Raw genomic sequence first — 15769 nt, 5'->3', positions numbered from 1 at the left:
AATGTAGTCTAATCAAGCTTTTATTATATATTGTTCTTTATTTATCAGTATTATGCATAATGTGTAGAGAAGGGAGAACTGAAAAATTATAGGGAGAAGATAAAGGAATAATTAGCAGTTTTCACTGGGACCTTGAGAAGACACATTTTGAGTTAGATAGAAAGATTGCAGCCAGGGGTTTCACTTTTTGAGGAAATATCCTCAGATAGGGAAATTCATTGTCATCTGAGGAAATGTACAAGGAAGTTACTTTTCTGTGGAAACTTAGTATAAAATGGATGGTTTATATACAATTACATATGTACTTGGAATCAATTTATTCACAGTTTACATCATTGTTGAGGGAGGCAACCAGCCAGCCCGGTAACAAAAATCAATTCTGAATTTCCTTTATTCTTCAAACACAGCAATATTTCAATCCTAGCCACACCAGCTTGTCTCTGTTTTTCCTGCCAATGCTTCCTGCTGAAACTTGCCGTCTGCTCTGGTGGCTGTGGGCTGTAGGTAGCTGGCTGGAAGAAAATTTTAGTTCAGTGGTGTTGGAAATATTTCTAAGTTCTTAATCTTCTTTTTTTCTGTTTATTTTTCCTGTATTTTTTTTTTTTTTTTATGATATGTCTATCTTCCTCATCCTCTTCCAAGTTAGATTAGGTGAAGTCTCATTTCAAGACAATATATAAACTTTCTTTTAATTTTTCTATTGTTTCCTACAATTTTCTCTTAATTCCTCAAGTTAGGATAAGTTAGATCAAGTTTCACCCTTTGACAATTTATAACCACTTTGTTTTTCATATTTTTGCCTCTTAAGTTCATTTTTTCTCCAATTTTCTATATTTCCTCACATCAAACAAGATTAGATCAGATTAACTTTCAATATACAACTTTCCTTATAATTTTCTTTAAGTTAATTTCTCCCTACATATTTCTATATTTCCTCATATCAAACATCAGATTAGGTTTAGATACAATATTTCATACACACACACACACACACACACACACACACTCAGGCAATAGCAGGAAACACTGAGAATTGAAGGAAATGTTGAATAGGTGACACAGAGAGGGAAGGGAAGTTAGTAGGAGGTGCAAATGCGGGGTCTAGAGTGGTATTATGTGGTAAGTATCTGCTGGTGTGGTGGCAATGGTGGTGGTGATGTGGTGTGGTGTGGTATTTGCAGCTACCAGCTAAACTAACGTGTGTGTGTGTGTGTGTGTGTGTGTGTAAAATAATAATAATAATAATAATAACGGTTTATTAATGCAAAAGGCAGCGAAGAGGCTGAAAGTATACATTGAAGGGACACATAGTAAAAGCAATATAGCTCTACCTAGAGTGTATGCAGAACTCAAAATGTCACAACTCCAGCAGTTGAGTTAAAAATGACGATTGATAGAGGTATTCAAAAGTTATGTAATTGACGAGAGGACGGCGACGTAACATAATTATGAGGAAGAGTAAAATGAATTAAGATTGAATGAATTTGCCAATGGTAGGAATGGCATTTTACTTGTAAGAGTCTGTGGTGAGAGGTGGTATAGGTAGACAAGCTTGACTGTGGGGCACTGCTCGTTGTGGCGATGGGGCGTGAGGAGGTAGGAAGTGACGGTACCTTGGATTGTTAAGTAGTTTATTGTAACTGTAGCTAGTGGAGCTCTGATACATGATCGTACTGCTCAGATGGGGATATCGGGCATTATCGGCTCCATATGTCCTTTTATCCACGAATTTGAGCAAAGATAACAGTGGGGTGTGGAGCTATATTGGTGTATATATGAAAGCAATAGTACAGGGAGGAGGAAGGAGCCTGAGAACTCTTCTGGGCACATATAATCATTTCATAAACTTAAAAAAGAAATAAATAGATGAAAAAGCGCTTTCTTGCCAACACTGCATAATTTACTATGACAAGAGCTGCCAACTGTAGAAAATGGCTAAGTGAGTTGATATAATAAATAAAATAATTCCAAATCATTAAATGCAATAAGATGACAAGCATTTTAGTAAATAATTAAGCTCCTATACTGACAGGAGAGCGCGCCGTTATGAAAGAGTGGGAGACGAGTCAGTCAGGTGATCTTAACAAGTATGAAAAGAACATGTAGCAAACAACATTTATTATTACTCTTATCTAAAAACATTCCAGCCTTATATCCAACATATATGACAAAGAAAAATGTCTAAGTGATATATTAAATGAAAAAGAAGTAATAAATAAGGTGTATATAGGCAGAAATCTAGAAAAATATTAAGACTGGGAGGGAGTTTGACTTGGCGGGGAGAGGTAAACAAAGTGTCACGGGTTGAGTATCACAGAACACTACACGACACTTCTCCACCATGAAGATTTGTGGGCCCAAGTGTTCCCTGTGCTGTACCCTGCTTAGTGCGTGGGGCATTGTGCAGCTGGTGAGTCAGTGAGGCAGTGAAGGGGTCAGGTCAGAGGTGAAATAAGACTTAACACTTCATTTCCAGACGGTCCAGCTTCGGTGTTGTCTGATCATCTTTACTTGAAGGGAATTTGGTTATCTCTTTCTCTCTCTCTCTGCTATTTTTTTTTGCTTTATTTTTCTGTTAATCTTTTTTTCAGTTAATTTTTGTTCATCCAACCTTTTAACTACTCCTTCCTCTTCCTCCTCTTCTTTAATTTTCATTCCAATGTTAGGTTTACTTGTTCATCAGTGTGGCTTAATATTGGGTGTTCTGCAGGGGATCATGGCAGTTCTATTCTGGGTGAAGTCTCCAGCCTTCATCGAGGACCTTTCCATCCCAGAGGAGGCTCACCACGACGCCGGCCACTTCATCGACGCCCTAGACAAATCCTATAAGACGGTGAGATGTGACACTCTTACTTGGTGACTTTCCTGCCTTGCCTTGGTGCTCTCTCTCTTTCCAGCAATTTGTTACTCTTTTTTTTCCCCCTCTGTGTTGTGACTGTTTTCTTTGTCTTCGATTTTCTTGTCTTATTTTAGTCTCCTGTATTTATTTTCTTGTTTCGTTTCGTTCGTTTGTTTCTATTTTCTTATCACTTATCATACTGTTTTATCTTTTTTGTTTTCACTCGTATTTGTCAAATATTAATTATTTTTTTTGTATTTCATTGGTCTTCATTACATCACTTTCTAGGGCAACTGTACATCCACTAAGTTGATATTCTAGAAGACAATAAGAATTCCATGATATCAAACACTTCTATATTATGTAGTTAATGTCGATATCCCATTTTGGTAAAGGATATAATTGTAAAAACAAAAGCTTGCCAGTTGTGGAAAGCAGTCATCGCTCGTCCAACCCCAGCATGAATGGGAAAATGTGGATGTTAAAAGAAAATAATGATAATGATGATATAATTGTAAAGATCATTTTGTGTTATATTCTCATGCCTCTGAACTTTCATGCTTCTCTCTGGTTGGACAATGAACGGTGAGCATCTTTTTCAGTGGTTAGGGTTACTATAATGTTTCTATGTGTCAACTGCCTGCTACCTTCCCTCACTCCCCTGCATGCCATTACCTTGCAGTGTGTAGAGTTGTATCACTAATAGAGGTGAACTAGTTTTTGATGGGCACTGAGTATGGGTATGGTATGATTAGTACTTGTAGTTTTGTAATATCTTGTGCCACTCTGTATGTAGGGCACTGAGCTGTGTGTGTGTGTGTGTGTGTGTGTGACCTGGTGGTGGTCTGATGTTGACAGTGGTGAGAAGAGTAAGTGTCTGTTGGTGAAGGTAGTTGTAGGTTGTGAGGTCCTTTGGATTAAATACAGTGGAGCGTCATATGCCTGGTCTGCTGTTTTTGGGGGATGTCTCTGCAGGAAGCAAAGTGTCAGAGGAATGAATGGGTGCATCTTTCTGCTATAAGTATTGTATCACGCTTTTTTATACTTTAGGTGAAAATGTCTCACCCACTCAGTGAGGACTATGGTAGTTTCATCCCTGGTATCTGATCCCGCTTCATTATTACTGTCAAAGAATCATAAATACATTTGAATTAAGTTGCATTTAATCTTTTTATAGCCAGCATGCAAGATTCCTATTGCTGATTTATTCCAGTAAGTTACTGACAGAATCAAAAGGCTAATAATAGAATAAGTAACATTTAATCATGCAGCAGCTAGCATGTTACTATTTAAGCATGATTGAGTCAATGCTATGCAGCATCACTCATTCACCACTCAAGTGTGTAAAGTGTCCAAGACCTTATCATCTCAGATTGGTATTGTATCCAAGGATGAATCTGTCAAGTGGAAAGTTTGCATCCCATGTTAAAACTTGCACTCAAGCTGAAAGTCTAATCAGTCTGAGCTTATACTCTGACATGAATTCCCTCCTGTGTTAAAACATACAGTCAGACAATATCTAAAGAGGCAGAGCATCCTTTGTGGTGGTGATGTCTTGGTGTCAGTAGTACTTATGGCTTGGTAAGCCTCAAGTGGTGAATGAGTGCTGCAAGACTGACTGGATCACCATCACTCATCAACACTTGCTTGGCAGATCGCTCAAAACTGTGGTATTGCTGCCGGTATGTACGTCATCACTCTCATCATCTCCGGCTGGCAAGTTATGGTAAACAAGAGAAGTTAGGTCGGTCGGCAGCAGCAGCAGCAGTCTTGTGGCAATAGCTCGGCTTACAGTAATCAATAATTCAGCTGTGTGTAGGGAAGTGTGTGGTGTGTTTTGTCAAGTTCTCAACCTTGTGTGACAGTCAGGGAGTGGCTGGTACATCAGACAAACTAACTTGAGAATTATATATTGTTCTGTTAAGTTTTCAGTCTCTTGTGGTATTCAAGAAGAGGATAGTACATTAGTTTAACTGACTTGAGAATTGTACATTGCATTTCGTTAAATTCCCAGCCTTGTGTGACAGTTGTGGGGCAAATGGTACATTAGACTAACTAACTGAGCAACATTATATTTTCCTGGGTGCTGTAGTGACAGTTAGCTAGAGCTTTGTGTGACTGTCATTGTACCAAGAAAACCACCATGATTTACTAAGCTCTCTAGAAACTGTTACACTATATACTGGTCCCAAGAAAAAGCTACATACTAACCTTACTTACCTCACATTTTCATCAACTTTGACCATGTGTGACTTAACCATGTGCCTTTTGATGACATGTGTGATAAATCTTAGTCTTCCCTGTCATTCATCAGTCCCAATCCAGTTAGTCTCTAGTAGAATCATTAATCTTACACAGCCATAGTTGACACTGCCAGAATGATAGTGAGTGTAGTGTGAGACCTCCAGTAGTGAATGGTTGACAGGTGTTACCTCTTGGCTGGCTGCATCATTATGTAAGGGAGTTGCTGTTGCCCATCATACAAGCTGTCTGTTTTGCATTACGGTTGTGTGTCTGTCTGAGTGTAAGAGTGGAAAAGTACATATGTTGATTGATGGTATGAATGCACTGGTTTATAAAGGAAGTGAGGAACAAAATGACTTGATTGTTGCATTTGTGAAGGGTTGAAAAAAAGGAATATTTTGATGTTTGAATTTTTAAGTGTTCTATTAGATGATCTTCCTGTGTCTTGTTTACTTGTTTGTTAGTTTCTTAGGTTCCTGGTAATATATTTATGGGTTAGCTTATAGAAAAGTTTATGTATATTGCAAGCAGATGTCGGCTCATGAGTTATTTTATTTTACATAGACGACACTGAGAAAATTATTAATTACTACTGGTGCCATTTTTAAGAGATATAAATTAATGAGATAAGTTTTTAGACAGATTAATGAAGTATGACATTTATCGGGTATTTTTGGGTTAACTACTGCCAGTTTTGTTTGGAGGTATTGTGGTTTACAGGGTATCTTGGTACAGTGTGATGGGAGGGAGAGGCTGAGCTGAGGGTGTGTGGCTCCACCTGCACACTCACTCAGGAAAAGGTGAATCCAACACAATATGGAAACTTTCTTTTATTTACAAAGATCTATTTATTGATGAAAAATTTACAGTAAGGCACAGAGTCATTAACATACGCACATTGTTACTACTACTACTATGTGTAGGTAGTCCATTAGTTGTACAGTAGTAAAAAAGGAACAATTTGGAACACAACACGTTTCATTGTAAACTCCTTGCGTTCACCGACTGTTGACACGAAGAACAGCCGTCGTTGCCGTGAACTGAGGGTAAATCTTTGACACACACATATATATATATATATACTGTATATTTATGTACATTCCAGCAGAGTTATCTTATGGTGTTAAATAAAGTATGTGAGAGAAGCATCTGTGTTTGTATGAATTGATGTCATTACTTGTGTTCAGGAGTGGAAGAGTGGAAAGCATGCAGCACCTCACACCTTCCACTCATTCCCTAACATCTGTATCACTCTTCATGTCACACACATCTATTGTAAGAGTGCTTTGAACTTGTCAGTCAGTCACACTCAGTCAGTCCTATTGGCCACCATCTTGCATCTTGCCTCATTACATTGGTCTCAAGTTTTCCTTCTTGACATCAAACCACAATGCATTAGTGAGAATCTCCTTTGCCACCAACATCTCACCAACTGTTTACAACCCATATTAAAATCTGCCACATGAAGACCTGATGGCTTCTTGCAGCTTCCCTTATTTTTTCAAGCCAGGAATGTCCATCTCTTTGGTCCATGTCACTGTTCACATCACATAAGGAGCTGTCACAAGTAGGCCTGATGGCTTCTTGCAGCTTCCCTTACTTTCTCACTGAACATCACCTCATTCCTCACATCTTGCCGTCTGAAGCAGTTCACCCTGTCCTGAGGCTCCTCCTCCTTCATCTCTTGACGTGTTTCCTCCTGAAGTACTCGGGAGCAATGTCGTGCAGCCACTGGGGGTCCACGATGGAGTTGAGATGCATGTAAGCCTTCCCTGTCTGCACCAGCTCAGTGAACAGGACATATGCTGGCTTGCCCCCAAACAAAGCTGAGGTGGGGTGCAAAGCTGCCTCTTGCTTGGTGTCCAGTGTGAGGTACTTCCCATCCAGCTGCAGCTCGGCCACGCTGGTGAAGAGCCCCGTGGCAAGACACCTGATGGAGAACATGGAGGGTGAAGCAAGGACTGGAGGAGACTGGTGTTTGACTAAGCTTGTGTTTAGATGGTACAAGTGTCAGCTAGGAATGAATAACAAGAGAGGATGATCAAGACAAGGTGTTATTCAATTTCTTCAGTACCAGGATGCATTTTCACATTTATTCTGGTCACTATTTTGGCAATTTTATACAGCTTCAGAATAAGAATAGACTATGGCCATTAATCTTTTGACCTCCCTAGACCCTTCCTAATGCAAATAAAATTGTCTAATCATACCCAAGAAATCAAGATAAAAATGTCAGTACCATGATGTGTTTCGATTTTTATTCTGCTTACTATTTGGTGATTTTATACAGCTTCAGAAACTTATGTTGGGATTAGAATAGTGAAGACTACTCATTAATCCTCTGATCTACATAGACCCTTCCTAATGCAAACAAAATTATCTAATGACACCCCAAAAAAAATCACCTCGGTTTTGAAGGGGTTAAGAGTCTCACCTCCGCACTGAGTCTGTCTTCTGTTGGCATGAGGTCAGAGCCACTCCACACCTCTCACAGACCTGCACCAGCTGTTTCCGCACTTCTGTGGCGTACAGCAGGTTGCGGAAATTGAGGAAGTTCTCGTGACACCACATCTGGGGATAGAAATTATGTGATTTTACTATTGTGGGTGTGTTATGGTGGGTGACAGGGCTGGGAGTATGTTAGATGTCTGGGTCTAGATAGATAGATGGACAATTAATAAGTAAATGGTATAGTAGTAATAGTACCAGCAGGGGTAGGAGTGTGAATAATTATGTGATATTGTTATTGTGAGTGTGTTATAGTGGGATGGGAGTGTGTGTGGTGTCTGGGTCTAGATGGATGGACAAATAATAAGCAAGTGGTGTAGTAATAATAGTGTTGGCAGGGATAGGGGTGTGAATGATGTGTGTGTATGAGTGAGGTGGTCTGTTTGAGCTGGCCTGTGTGAGATTGCCAGTCTGGTTTGTAGGTAAACAGAGGACAACTATTATTAAGTGCTGTAATAGTAATGGTGATGTTTTTAGTAGTAGTAGCCTGGTGCATAAACTGACTACCATTACTACTACTACTACTACTAAAACTTTACTACAACTATAATAATTGAGGAATAAAAGGTAGTTATTAATATAGTCATAACAAGGTGATGCAAAATAGTAAAAATAACACAATGGTGATGGCTTTATGATATTGCCAGCCTTGTAAACTTGATAAATCTGTTCTTATTTTCCATTTTAATCAAATATTTCCTTCAGAATTGCCTCCCTCTTGATCACTTTGTATTTTCTGGAAGCCCTCCTGCCTGCTTCTGTATTTCCAACTTCCTATGACTTGATTTAATTTAAGAGGGAAGTTTCAACACATTAAACCCATTTCTTTTGGTTAACTCTCTCAGACCTCCAACGGGACTAGCAACTAAACGGGGCCTTTTTTTCATTTTATGTTGCCCTTAGCCAGTTTTTGTCTTACATAAAAATAAAACTACAATCTTGACAATCTTATTCCAGACAACCATTTCTAAGTTACCCTGACCTTTTATCTCCTTGGTTCATCATTTCTAAACTAATTCCTGACCTTGTTCTTCTTGGCTGCCTTGAATGCCCTGAACACCTTGAGCAGTGTGATGTGGTCGCCCTCTACTGAAGTGAACTTTCTCCTGGCATTGGCTGCTTGCTCCTTCTTGCCAGCCGGGTTCACAAAAATAGACTCACTCGACAGCATGGAAATAATTGACAACACCTGCAGAAAGATGAGAGTAGTAGTAAAGGGAATAGTTGTAGTAGTCATAGTAGTAGTTGTTGTTTTAAAGGAGTGATGGTTAGTGGAAATGGTAGTTAGAAATAATAATAATGATTTTGGTGGTGATGGTGATGGTAATAGTAGTACAATTGTAGTTTTAAATGCAAAATTGGTGATGGTAAGTCAATAGTAGCATTAGAAATAGTACTAATGGTGGTGGTGGTGATGTGAAGTAGTAATCATCAGCATTATCAAACGCAGCATTGCAGAGATCACACAGCAGCAAATGACATCACTAAGAATATTGTAAATTCTGAGGTGAAATTGTAAGAATTAAGCACAGATGGAAGTAAGAAGACATGAAGCAACACTTATCTCATCACTGGCTGAAGTCATTGTAAGTGTAAGAATATGCAATTAGAATCATGAAGAATATTAACCCCTTCAGTACCATGACGTGTTTCCATATTCATTCTGCTTACTATTTGGTGATTTAATACAGCTTCAGAAACTCATGTCATGGATTATAATAGTGAAGACTGGCCATTAATCTTCTGACCTCTATAGACCCTTCCTAATGTAAAAATATATCTTAAGGTAAAAATGTGTCCCAGTACTGAAGGGGTTAAACATGAAAATTAAATGAATTAGTGAAAGAATAAACAGAGATATTGGAAAGGACTAAAAAATATTGTGACCCAGAATAGAGACAGAAGGTGAGACAAGTAGAAGCACCAAGGAGACAACAAACCTCCTCTGTGCATCCGTGTTCGGGTCCTGAGAGAATGACCTTAGCATAGCGTGGCTCCAGGGGGAACTGAGCCATCTTCCTGCCGGCCTCTGTTAGCTCAAGGGAGTCAGACTTTATCACAACAGCGTCGAGGAAGGAGAGTTGCACTATTGCCGCCTCTAGAAGCTCGGCACTTGGCTTATCAATAAAGTCAAAGGTCACCACATTCTTTATCCCCATCGCCAGCAGCTGCAGCATCACACTGGCCAAGTTTGACCGTAGAATTTCTGGTGTAGGATTGACATTCATTGCATCAAATTCTGCCCTGGTATAGGCTCTGTAGCAGCTGCCAGACGCCTCCCGCCCCGCTCGGCCAGCCCTCTGCCACGCCTGGGCCTGTGATATCTTCTTGACCTTCAGAGCGTCAAACCCGCTGCCTGGGTGATATGTTCTGACCTTTGCCCTCCCACAGTCTATCACATATCGGATGCCTGGGATGGTGATGGAGGTCTCTGCAATGTTGGTGCTCACGATGACTTTCCTCTCACCCTCTGCTGTGGCCCTGAAGACATCCAGCTGCTGGTGGGCAGGCAGGGCGGCGTACAGCGACAACACCCGCAGCCTGGGGCACTCCGCCAGGCTCCCGTCCTTTGCTATTTGGCGCAGGTTTGTTGTCACTGAGTCAATTTCCTCCTGGCCAGTGAGGAAGAGCAGGATGTCGTGCTGTGGTGGTGCCTCACGGTGGATCTGGAACACAGTGGTCATGGCAGCCATCACATAGTCCTCCTGCTGCTTCTTGGCGTAAAACATCTCTATGGGGTGCTGGCGGCCCTCCACGTACAACACCGGGCAGTTGCCAAAGTACTGGCTGAAGTGGTCCACGTCCATGGTGGCTGACATGATGAGGAGCCGCAGCGGGTCATGGCCCGGCAAGGACCTGCGGGTTTTTTGTGCATCCTTCACAATCCCAAAGAGAACGTCTGTGTTTATGGTGCGTTCGTGAGCCTCGTCCAGCAGGATCCAGCTGTACCTGGTGAGCAGAGGGTCTGAGATGGCTTCCCTCAGCAGCATTCCATCAGTAACGTATTTCACTTTTGTGGCAGGGCAGATGGCCTCCTCGAACCGCACCGAGTACCCCACCAGGCCGCCCAGATTAGTGTCCATTTCCTCGGCCACACGCTTGGCGATGGAGATGGCGGCCACCCTCCGGGGCTGTGTGACGCAGATCCCACCCTTGCGGTCCAGTCTCTCCTCATGAATGTACTGTGGAATCTGTGTTGTCTTGCCACTGCCGGTCTCCCCAATGATGATAACAGTGTTGTTCTTCCTCAGCTCCTCCAGAAGTCTTGCCCGGGCAGGGAAGATGGGCAGGGCGTGTCTCTGTGCTAAAAGGTTCCTCAAGTGCTCAGGGTTCTTGGTTTTCTGAGGTGTTCCCTTGCTAGGGGTCTTGTGCTTGAGGTTCTGGAAGGACCCCAAGCCATCCCTTGCCTTGGTGTGGCCATTTGCTGCCTGGCTTGGGCTCGGCTGTGTCGGGGCCTGTGAGGTGTTGGCACTGAGGTCAACTGTTCGGTCATTCTTTGCTTTCTTGATGGGAGGCTCCTGGAAACCTGCCATTGTCTGGAAAGGGAGAATAAAGTCACTGTTTTGCTGAGTAATGATATGTTTCCTCAAGTTTTGTTTAGTACTAGGGAATAAGTTTTGTCAAGTTAGCGTGTTTTGTAGTATAGTAGCATGACTAGAGACTTAAGTGTGGCATTTAAATTATCATCTTTTGCAATGTGGAGTGACTGAAAAGAAAGTAAAGGATTGCAGGCTGTAATTAAATGTATATAACCTTACCTGAACATAAGAACATAAGAAAAGGGACTTGGAAGGGGAGAATAAAGTCAGTTTTGCTGAGTAACAATATGTTTTCTCAATTTTTCTTTTGTACTAGGGAATAAATTAAAGATTTGTCAAGTTAGCATGTTTTGTAGTATGGTAGCATGAATAAAGACTTACGTGTGGCATTTAAATGATCATCTTTTGCAATGTGGCAGTGACTATGAGCAACATATAGGATTGCAAGCTGTGATGAAATGCTTTGTGACCTTAACATAACTTAAGAACATAAGAAAAGGGTTCCTACACATGGCAGTCCCTGTATGGGCAAAGCTACTTAATTCCACCTATCATCCCATCCATAAATTTATCTTAAGTAAGTAAGTAAGTAAGCTTGGAGGAATAAGTAAGTTAGTAAGTAAGTAAGTTTATTTGGATTCTTCATGTCCATTACACCAGTTAATGTACATAGATACTTCCTCCAGGATAACCTGCTAAAGTTTTACAACTTATTTCCAGTAGAGTCCCTTTTATGCAGCAAGATGGGGCAGACAGCACAGGTGTGACTATACACATAGCTTTAGTACACAGTAATACTAAACCTTAAGCTTATTTACCTACTGTTCCTTAAAATTAAAAACTACAACCTTAATCTATATTTCTAAAACTGTCATGGTTAGTAATAGATATAGTCATTTGATTCAGCAGCTCTTTCTTCATCTTTTAAATATTTCCTGAGAGCTCCTTTGAACAGGTGTATGGATCCTATGCTTTGTAAGCTTTTTTGGTAATGAGTTCCAGTCTTTAATGGCTGTGTGATATAAGGTATGTGCTGAGAGACCCTGTGTGATTGACATACAAAAGTTTAAAGTAAGTAAATCATTATTTATAGTCCTAATTGTTTAGGTATCTGTTTTTTTATGGAAGTGTTCTGCAAGATATGTTGGTCTTCTGTTGTTATGAATATTGTGTGCATGGCTTAATTTTAATTCTTTTACCCTATTCTTAACACTGAGCATATTTACTTTTTCTCTCTCCGCTTGTCCTATATGAGATATGGGGTCTAAACCTAAAATGAATCTGATAATCTTGTTTTGACAAATTTGAAGTTGTTTTTTAGATCTACTTTTCAGTCCAGAGTACCAAGAGGAACATGCATGGTCAAAGTGAGGTTGAATTAGGGCGCTACATAAGGTTTTCTTAATTTTTGTATCAAGGTCTTTTGCTTGTCTGTACATAATTATTATTATTATTATTGTTATCATTGTCCACGGTATAAAAACGAGAAAAAAAACTGATCTGATGAGTAGAAATGGAAGTTGTCATTTTAATTGTTCTTTTAATTGATGATGAATGACTGCCTGACTCTCTCTCTCTCTCTCTCTCTCTCTCTCTCTCTCTCTCTCTCTCTGAATGATTGTGATGTCTGAGCGCTCAACATTTTCGTGTCCTCGTGTCTATGCAGTGTCACGTGTGTTGCTTGTTACAGTTCACACACCTGCCTGCTGCCCCTCACTGCCGCTGCTACTACTACTACTACTACTACTACTACTACTACTACTACTACTACTACTACTACTACTACTACTAAACTCATTCTCTGCCATATCTTCTTCCTCTTCCTCTGACAGCAGCGGTAGCGGAAATAGCAACAATGACTACGACTACTACTACTACTACTACCACCATTACCACTACTACTACTACTACTACTACTACTACTACTACTACTACTACTACTACTACTACTACTACCACCACTACCACTACTACTACTACTACTACTACTACTACTACTACTACTACTACTACTACTACTACTACTACTACTACTACTACAACTACTACTACTACCGATGCTGCTGCCCAAAAATCCTTGACGCGTATTCTGAGTTAAGTAAGATAAAAATAGAGAAGAGGTCAAACTTTTACTTAGTGATCGACTTGTGATTATTGAAACAGATTATTTGCTTGAAGTTAATGAAGGATTACTGAGATTAAACATGATCCAAGGCAGAGAGAGAGAGAGAGAGAGAGAGAGAGAGAGAGAGAGAGAGAGAGAGAGAGAGAGACTAAATTTTCAGGCCAACTAAAGCAAAGTTATTAAACAAAAAGTTGACGAGGAGGAGGAGCAGGAGAGAAAGGGAGGAGGATGAAGAGAAGCAGGAAGAGGAGGAGGAGGAGGAGGAGGAAAGGCAAGAGAGGTTTCACTTGTTGATTAGAGAGAGAGAGAGAGAGAGAGAGAGAGAGAGAGAGAGAGAGAGAGAGAGAACCAAACCAAAACTGAGTCGATAAAAAGAAAAAAAAAAAACCAAAAAGATAAAAAAAAGGAAAATGAAGGTAAGAAGGAGGGTCCGAACGGAAGTGAGGGACCTGTACTGGAGAGAAGGGAAACAGGAGGAGGAGGAGGAGGAGGAGGAGGAGGAGGAGGAGGAAGAAGAAGAAGAAGAAGGAGGAGGAAGAGTGCCAGCTGCAGGGAGTCTGGCGTGGTCCGGTGGCAGTGCGCGGGTGAGCCAGCCTGCGTGTGGGTGTGCGTGGCTCTACTTCTTCATCTCGCTGTCTTTCACCAGGGAGCGTGTGCGTGAGTGTCTGTGTGTGTGTGTGTGTGTGTGTGTGTGTGTGTGTGTGGTTGTAAGGGGGGGGGGGGGGGGGCGTGTGGGAGCGTGTGAGTACTTGTGGGTTGTACTTATTTGTTTTTTATAGGTTTGGGAAGCAAAGTGTGTTTTCTTGTACTTATTTATTCTGGTTTGTGTGTGTGTGTGTGTGTGTGTGTGTGTGTGTGTGTGTGTGTGTGTGTGTGTGTGTGTGTGTGTGTGTGTGTGTGTGTTGTACAGTGTTGTTTGTGGGAGCTCTTTTTTGTCCTTATTATTGTTGTTGTTGTTGTTGTTGTTGTTGTTTGTCTGTTGGTCTACTTGTGAAGAATGGTTAGTGTGTGTAATAAGACTGACTTTCGCACACACACACACACACACACACACACACACACACACACACACACACACACACACACACCGCGTAGTGTAGTGGTTAGCACGCTCGACTCACAATCTAGAGGTCCGGGTTCGAGTACCGGAGGCGGCGAGGCAAATGGTAAGCCTCTTAATGTGTGGTCCCTGTTCACCTAGCAGTAAATAGGTACGGGATGTAACTCGAGGGGTTGTGGCCTCGCTTTCCCGGTGTGTGGAGTGTGTTGTGGTCTCAGTCCTACCCGAAGATCGGTCTATGAGCTCTGAACTCGCTCCGTAATGGGGAAGACTGGCTAGGTGACCAGTAGGCTACCGTGGTGAACACACACACACACACACACACACACACACACACACACACACACACACATCTTCTATACAAACACCATTAGTAACAACAACAACAACTTACATACTCTTTACAAACACGTTCCCTAAACTCATTTACAAACATTTTCCAAAAGACTCAAAACACAACACGGAAAAAAAAAGGACGGGAAAAAAACTCACCTTTCCAATATTTCTATTTCACCTGCAATCAAGAAAAATCCCTTAATACAAAACACGCTTTCCTCCTCCTCCTCCTCCTCCTCCTCCTCCTCTTCTTCTTCTTCTTCTTCTTCTTTTTTCTTCTTCCTTCTCTTCTTCCTCCTCCTCCTCTCCGCGCAATTACCGAGAGAGAGAGAGAGAGAGAGAGAGAGAGAGAGAGAGAGAGAGAGAGAGAGAGAGAGAGAGAGAAAATATTACAGGTGTTTTGTGGGAGTGTTTACCTGTGGGTGTGTGAGAAAGGTGTTTTCCGTGTGTGTGTGTGTGTGTGTGTGTGTGTGTGTGTGTGTGTGTGTGCAACTGTTGTCTTTTCGGGAAAGTGGAGGGAGAGAGGGAAAAGGAGAGGAAGAGAGAGAGAGAGAGAGAGAGAGAGAGAGAGAGAGAGAGAGAGAGAGAGGTGGGTGCTAAGATAAGAGAGAGAGAGAGAGAGAGAGAGAGAGAGAGAGAGAGAGAGAGAGAGAGCAATTGATAAGAAAAAGAAACAAAGAAAACGAAAGTGAAGGAGAGAATGAAAGAAGAGAAGAAGAGAGGAAAGAAAGAAGGAAGGAAGGAAAGAAGGAAAGAAGGAAGGAAAGAAGGAGAAACGGAAGAGAGATTAAGGGATAGAGGAAGACAGGCGTGTAGAGAGAGAGAGAGAGAGAGAGAGAGAGAGAGAGAGAGAGAGAGAGAGAGAGAGTAGATGGATGGAGGGTAAAAATTTGCTCTTTTCGCTCATTTTCAAGTATTCATAAAGGTGTTAGTCGTTTGCTTATTGTATTGCTGGTAATGTATTTATTTTGAAATGTCTGTCTGTCTGTCTGTCTGTCTGTCTGTCTGTCTGTATACCTGTCTGTCTGTCTTTATACCTGTCTGTCTGTCTGTATACCTGTCTGTCTGTCTGTCTGTCTGTCTTTATACCTGTCTGTTTGTCTGTCTGTCTTTATACA

The 15769-nt window shown here is 41.2% G+C and overlaps 2 protein-coding genes and 2 long non-coding RNA genes across 5 annotated transcripts in view; 2 read left to right on the top strand and 2 right to left on the bottom strand.

The window, feature by feature from the left end:
* Positions 1 to 302: 302 nt before the first annotated feature.
* On the bottom strand, positions 303 to 1681 carry LOC123519553. The gene is made up of 2 exons (XR_006679050.1): positions 1512 to 1681; positions 303 to 512 (listed from the first exon to the last, which is right to left on the bottom strand). It is a non-coding gene; the product is annotated as an uncharacterized LOC123519553 (long non-coding RNA).
* A 573-nt stretch (positions 1682 to 2254) lies between these two features.
* On the top strand, positions 2255 to 6229 carry LOC123519549 (ribonuclease kappa-like). The gene is made up of 3 exons (XM_045280957.1): positions 2255 to 2410; positions 2711 to 2833; positions 4494 to 6229. Exons 1-3 carry the CDS (start codon positions 2342 to 2344, stop codon positions 4581 to 4583), a joined length of 282 nt encoding a protein of 93 aa, XP_045136892.1. The 5' UTR covers positions 2255 to 2341; the 3' UTR covers positions 4584 to 6229.
* On the bottom strand, positions 5901 to 11629 carry LOC123519548 (ATP-dependent RNA helicase DHX33-like). 2 transcript variants are annotated; one of them, XM_045280954.1, is made up of 4 exons: positions 9532 to 11615; positions 8616 to 8780; positions 7518 to 7654; positions 5901 to 7013 (listed from the first exon to the last, which is right to left on the bottom strand). In XM_045280954.1, the coding sequence occupies exons 1-4, from the start codon at positions 11122 to 11124 to the stop codon at positions 6761 to 6763; spliced, it is 2148 nt and encodes a 715-aa protein (XP_045136889.1). In that variant the 5' UTR covers positions 11125 to 11615; the 3' UTR covers positions 5901 to 6760. The 2 variants fall into 2 exon arrangements, with proteins under 2 accessions (XP_045136889.1, XP_045136890.1); XM_045280955.1 differs by lacking the exon at positions 8616 to 8780 and having other exon boundaries at positions 9532 to 11629.
* Positions 11630 to 13830: 2201 nt separating this feature from the next.
* LOC123519546 overlaps positions 13831 to 15769 on the top strand; it is a 36933-nt gene continuing 34994 nt past the window's right edge. The window contains exon 1 of the long non-coding RNA XR_006679045.1: positions 13831 to 13912. This is a non-coding gene — a long non-coding RNA (uncharacterized LOC123519546). The remainder of the gene's footprint in view (positions 13913 to 15769) is intronic.

The sequence above is a fragment of the Portunus trituberculatus genome, chromosome 45 (genome assembly GCF_017591435.1).
Source record: "Portunus trituberculatus isolate SZX2019 chromosome 45, ASM1759143v1, whole genome shotgun sequence".
Classification (NCBI taxonomy): Eukaryota; Metazoa; Arthropoda; class Malacostraca; order Decapoda; family Portunidae; genus Portunus; species Portunus trituberculatus.
The sequence above is the reverse complement of the archived record's forward strand: the minus strand, read 5'-3'. Positions and strand labels throughout refer to the sequence as shown.

Excerpts from the sequence above, each read along its gene's own strand:
- LOC123519548 (XM_045280954.1), bottom strand. The coding sequence starts at position 11,124 with ATGGCAGGTTTCCAGGAGCCTCCCATCAAGAAAGCAAAGAATGACCGA. Across the intron at positions 8,781-9,531 it reads AACACGGATGCACAGAGGAG|GTGTTGTCAATTATTTCCAT; the intron begins GTTTGTTGTCTC and ends ATCTTTCTGCAG. Across the intron at positions 7,655-8,615 it reads AGGCAGCCAAGAAGAACAAG|ATGTGGTGTCACGAGAACTT; the intron begins GTCAGGAATTAG and ends TTCTATCCCCAG.
- LOC123519549 (XM_045280957.1), top strand. The coding sequence starts at position 2,342 with ATGAAGATTTGTGGGCCCAAGTGTTCCCTGTGCTGTACCCTGCTTAGT. Across the intron at positions 2,411-2,710 it reads CGTGGGGCATTGTGCAGCTG|GGGATCATGGCAGTTCTATT; the intron begins GTGAGTCAGTGA and ends GGTGTTCTGCAG. Across the intron at positions 2,834-4,493 it reads TAGACAAATCCTATAAGACG|ATCGCTCAAAACTGTGGTAT; the intron begins GTGAGATGTGAC and ends CTTGCTTGGCAG.